Here is a 5637-nt window from a genome sequence, read left to right as displayed (position 1 = left end):
CGTCCCAGCACGACCGTCGCACATTGATGCCTATCCTGCATTCAACAAATATACACATAGGAGAGAGGGGCCACTCACCTGCTCTAGCCGTAGGCTCATCCTCCAACTCGTCTCTGTCTGCCACGGAATGGACATTTTGTGGGCTACACGCTTGAGCGACGTCCATAGGGAGAGTTGCCTTGTGCAGGGGCGAGTGGGTAGGACACAGTCTGACCCCCTTGACTTGGATTAGCTATTATAGCTGTTCCTAAAGGCTGTGAGCATCAGCTATGTTATTCAACATCATGCGCTCAGAAGGCCATCCTATCGAACCTTATCACTGAACCCAATAGCACATGACCTTTAGTGCATCTGAGGCTGGACGAGCTTTAAGTAAAATCAAAGCCATGCACTCAATCCGCCGTCATCAAAGATTGTCGGAACCATACAGAGCTCGAGAAGCAGGAGGAGTGATCCATACAGCTCACGATGGACCACGATCAATGATGCTACGTGCATAGGACACGCCTCAGTGCGTATCCAGCCGAATGCGTCTATTCCCATATGTACTAAGCCCAGCCTGGCGTCGGCTGCTCCAGTGCGGTGCGTCCCTATTAATCGTCCGGCGCAATTCGTTATGATAATCGATTTCTATGTGTCACAGCTTAAAGGGCACTGAGGGTATTTACTTCGCTATGCCAGCACGGGAGCGCGGATTACCTCCCCATGGAAATGCTTTGCCAACCTAGAGACAAATCAGCGCACGGAGCTATCCTCCCGCACCAGAATAATCCGATGCTGGCTAGGTAGACAAAGATATCTCGCCAAGCTCGTGGCGCATACAGTGCACAGGTGAGACGTCTGCACAAGACTTGTCTGGTGCGGCTGCAAACGTACGCATGCACGCAAGCACGTGCATGTGAAGCTCACCTGTGCATTCAGGATTTCGAGGCTTGTGAGTGTGATGCATCTAGCTGGATGTACCATCTGTGGCGACCGTCCGTCGCGAGCCACATGGACGTCTACCTCATGTCCTCGAGCTCTAAGTATGTGGTCTAGACCATTACTCAGCGACGGCGGGATTGTGGCGCACAAACTAGTCTCGCCTGCACGCCAACCTGCACGCCGACTCGTCCTGTCCTTTCTTGTATGCACTTCGGAACAAGTTTTGATAGAAAGGCTTTCTGCATGTATGGGTTTTGATCCAGTCTGACCCCGTCAATCAAGAGTCTGTCAAGGAGCATGGGAGGGAACGGATTTGTCATCCTGGACATACTAACTCGGAACCTCTTTGAATCCGAGTTAACACAGCTAATATGATTGCGTCCCTCATGCTCTGTGAACGGTTTTAGCTCCAGGGTTTATGTGACCTCGACCCTCTGCTGACCCGTCCATCTGACGGCAATCGAACAGGCCAACCTTTGATCAATCAAGTATCGACTTGACTCTCTTGATGGAGCCAAGGTTCCTGTGGCAACATCGCACAGCTGTATCACATAGCTGTGACGGCTGCGACGCCCACGGCTTATTGAATAGCTCGATGTACCGCAGGCGGTGAATCTTGACCCGACGTCAAGCTGCAGAAAGGTGAGAGGAGTAGGAGAGAAAAATTCATGCGAGTACGGAAGGAGCCGGAAGTTGTGGGAGATGTGATGGGTTGTACAGGCATTTGGTTGCGGGAACAGAATGTAGCCTACCACAATCGAAGCTCAGGGACTTGAGCCCTCACAGAAGTCCTAGAATGAAGGCAACAGTCATTTGATGTGATACAGAAATGTAGATACAGTCCACGATGGGAAAGACGACTTACAGAAGGCGACCACTAGCATGGAGGGCTGGAAGCTTTGACGAAAGCAGGGTGCGCCAGTAGCCTTCGGATATGACTTCCGGCGGGTGAGAAAACCGGATACCGTAACGAAGGAGAAAAGCGACATTGCGGAGAGCAGGAAACTGACGGTCGGAGAGGATGCGGTCCATCTTTGCAAAAGAGTCGATGCTGTTCAATCTATCCTGGACAGAGACAAGTGTCGCCCCATCGAGTGGCTCCAAATTCATGGTGACCCCGACTAGGTTGGGCAAAGATGCGCGAGACAGTAAACTGGTTGCCTCAGTGATGTCTTCGAGATGGCTATCGAGGGCCAAAACACGCAAGTTGACAGCGGGCGTCAGATCCATTGAAGGGGCTGAGGGAACATCGTCAGCAGATACTGGATGACGTCATCTCCGCCACATACCTCTGCAAAGTAGCCATATCTTGAGGGACAAGAGCGATTTGGCAGTTACAGGGAGCAGGTCCGACAGCTTCTGCAGGTCGTTTTCATAGCACGTGAGATGGCGAAGGTGAACGTCGATCGACGCAAGGAAGTCAAACACGTCATCGCTGCTGTACAGACGGGCGGCGTCGAGTCGGAGGGAGCCTGGCACTCGCACCCCACGGCAGCTCGCTCGTCTTGAAGTGCACTTTCCAGCACTTGAGGGAGGAGAGGCGAGGGAGCACACGTACAAGCCGTCCAAACACAATCGCAGACGGGAAGGTCACACCCAAGAGTTGGAGCTTGGTTATCGACCCAAATGTGAGAGTGATATGGAGGAAAACCTGGGCATGCAGTTGCCCACTCTCCCATCGACAATCCCAGAGTCTGAGAAACTCGACTCGGGGCAGCTTCTGCACCATGCGCACAGCAAATGACCGAAAGGGGCCAATCGACCGGTCTCCAATACCGATCCAGACTGTTTTGATCGCACTGCATCGGTCGGGGTGCTCGACCAGTGAATTTATCAGTCGATACACCTCCTTCGTGCGCATGTACGACATGTGAAGGCTTTCATAGCTGCGAAAGTGACATCGGGTATACCACCCACGACACACTTGGCCAAGTCGTCGCATGTGATAGATGTGGTCGTCCGCAATGAAATCGATTATCTGCTCCCATCATTCTATCGGAAGTTGGCTTGAAACCAGGGGGCAGATGTCCCATAGTTAGCTAACCGTCCGCTCGGCGATGGATACGTCCCAGTACGACCATCGCACGTTCTGCTCTGCACTCCACTCAACAAACCTACATGCAGCAGAGGGGGGTTACTCACCTGCTCCAACTGTAGCAATGTCTTCCAACTCGTCTCTGTCTGTCACGGAATGGATATCTTCTGGGCTACACGCTATAGCGACGTCCATAGGGAGAGTTTCCATGACTGGGAAGTGGGTGGACAAGATGTACAACCTCACTCCCTCGACCCAGATAAGCTGTTATAGCCGTCCTTGCAGGCTGTGCGCTCACAGACCCTACAGCTTTGTGGTTCAACACCGCGTGTTGGGACGGCATGCACATCGGACTTTATCATATTAAACCTAATTCCATGCCATGATTAATCCATGCACTCACATGACCATGTGCACAGTAAATGACCCAAAGCTGCCAATCGGCTATTTACACTGCTGAAAATGACGGTCTTCGTGTTACGGTATCGGTCGGGTCCTCGACCAGTGTATTGATCAGGAGATACACCTGCTTCCTGTCCATATTCTACACAAGGTGTCTCTCATGGCTACGAAAGCGACATCGGAAATACCACCCACGACACACTTGCCCAAGTCGTCCCAAGTCGTACAATCTGTGGTCCGCGACGAAATCAATTATTCACTCCCATAATTCTGTCAGAAGTCGGCTCGAAACTATGGGGCAGATATCGACGAGTTGGCTAAACGTCCATTCGACAATGGAAGCGTCACAGCACGACGATCGCGCGTTGTAGCCCATCCTAAATCCAAGAAATCTATCCGTAGCAGAGCGGGGCCACTCACCTGCTCCAAGTTTAGTAATATCCTCCAGCCCGTCTCTGTCTTCCACAGAATAGGAACCCTGTGGATTACACGCTAGAGCGACGTCCATGGGGTGGCTGGGTAAAATACACAGTCTGACCTCCTCGACCTGGATTAGCTATTACACCCATTCCTATAGGCTGAGGGCGTCAGCTATGTGATTCAGCGTTCAGCACCATGCGCTCAGAATGCCTCCCATTGAACCTTATCATATCAAATCTAATAGTAAATGACATCCGAGCAAGCAAGGACTAGACACTGGACAGGGCCCAAGTGAGTTCGCGCGCCATAATTCCGCCATCATTGGGCATTGTTTGAACCGTACAGAGCTCAAAGACGCGGGGGAGACGCCCATGCAGCTCGTGGTGGACTGCGATCAACGATGGTACGTGTGTAGCACGCGCCTCAGTAGGTATCTGACCAAATGGGTGTATGCATGTAAAGGACCGCCACGCGCCGGCTGCTTCTAGCGCGATGGTTGCTGTAGTAATAGTAGACAAATACTCACCTCACTGCAGATCCTCAGCCGCACTGACGACCATGGTAGTATCGACTGCGCTTACTACCGCTTCCTTCTGACAGCCGTAGACTGATTCGTGCTGCACAGAATCTTCGCCCTGACAAGTCAAACTAGCCAAAGCGGCGTTTTCCAGCTCTGCAAGAGATACGTTGACAGTGACGCTGTGTTTAGCCTACACCGAGGCGGCCACGCCCAGCGCGGACACTACCAAGGACACTCTCATCCGGCCCCTTGTCCACCTCGCACATGATCCATGAACACGAGACACTCGAAGGCGTCACTACTGCAGTGCGTATCGAGTGGAGAGGCGACAGGAAGACGAGTTCTGTGGGAATGCTGCTGGGTGGCCGGGGTGTAGGGAGTGAAGCAGTGTGCGCAGTCCCAGCCGCAGGCAAATCAAAGGAGGTACATCCTTGGTCTAGACGCATATAGCTAGGAACGAGTGAGACAGATACGTAACGAGGAGTCAAAGAGTCACACAAGTGTCTCAATTTCAGCAACGACAGCAATTGTGTCGGTAATGGCAGCAGCGATGTCGATGACCTCTAGGAGAGCGGCGGATGAGCAGGTATGGAGCCTGCCGAACACGATGTCAAAAAGTCCAAGGTCGATAACCTCCCGGCGGGGTACTCTGCGCGCGGGCGAAGAGCCATGTGGTTGCGCCAGTCAGAGCGATGGTGATGGAGAGATGAATGGAGGAACGAGGGGGAAACGAAGAACAAGAAGGCTCAGATGACAAAGATATCGACCTCCTTCGGAATCCTTAGCACCACCAACATTTATGTAAACCACGTCCGCTGCTATTTCCCCTGAAATCCGAGAGTCTAGGATCAAAGCAAGATCCGCGAGGAAGAAACACATAACGACCAGAAAACATTCGCAGTATATCTCTTGGAGAAGTGTCAGCTGGAGCTCATCATTGCGATCAATCCAGCGCCTGACAACTTGCGTGTTTTGTTGACAAAATGCACCAGTGCCAGTGGAAGAGTATGTGGCCTGCGTGAAGAAATTGCCATCTACAAAAGAAGAGACCGAGAAAAGACAATGCAGAGACTTGTGTGATAGCAGAGAGCGATGCGAGAAGACAAGAGAGGACCTAGTTGGGGACTGTGCTAGTTAGTATAAAGTACTAATTCCACTAATTAGCAACATTTATGACTAAGTAGTTCTAATTAGTGCAGTGCAGTTTTCCTGATGCGGTATTGAACCACAAAGCTGCTGTGGGGGCTGAGCGCACAGCCTGCAAGGACGGCTATGACAGCTTATCTGGGTCGAGGGAGTGAGGTTGTACATCTTGTCCACCCACTTCCCAGTCATG

General features: G+C 51.9%; 2 protein-coding genes across 2 annotated transcripts; both read right to left on the bottom strand.

Moving 5' to 3' along the window:
• Nucleotides 1-1785: 1785 nt before the first annotated feature.
• FIBRA_09030 (uncharacterized protein) lies at nt 1786-2794 on the bottom strand (the record flags this gene model as incomplete). Its single annotated transcript, XM_012330629.1, has 3 exons — nt 1786-2162; nt 2214-2362; nt 2415-2794. The coding sequence occupies 3 exons, from the start codon at nt 2792-2794 to the stop codon at nt 1786-1788; spliced, it is 906 nt and encodes a 301-aa protein (XP_012186019.1).
• A 165-nt stretch (nt 2795-2959) lies between these two features.
• Nucleotides 2960-3169, bottom strand: FIBRA_09029 (uncharacterized protein; the record flags this gene model as incomplete). The annotated part of the gene is made up of 2 exons (XM_012330628.1): nt 2960-3018; nt 3067-3169. 2 exons carry the CDS (start codon nt 3167-3169, stop codon nt 2960-2962), a joined length of 162 nt encoding a protein of 53 aa, XP_012186018.1.
• Between the last annotated feature and the right edge of the window lie 2468 nt (nt 3170-5637).

This window comes from Fibroporia radiculosa (assembly GCF_000313525.1).
Source record: "Fibroporia radiculosa TFFH 294 genomic supercontigs, scaffold6766, whole genome shotgun sequence".
NCBI lineage: Eukaryota > Fungi > Basidiomycota > Agaricomycetes > Polyporales > Fibroporiaceae > Fibroporia > Fibroporia radiculosa.
The sequence above is the reverse complement of the archived record's forward strand: the minus strand, read 5'-3'. Positions and strand labels throughout refer to the sequence as shown.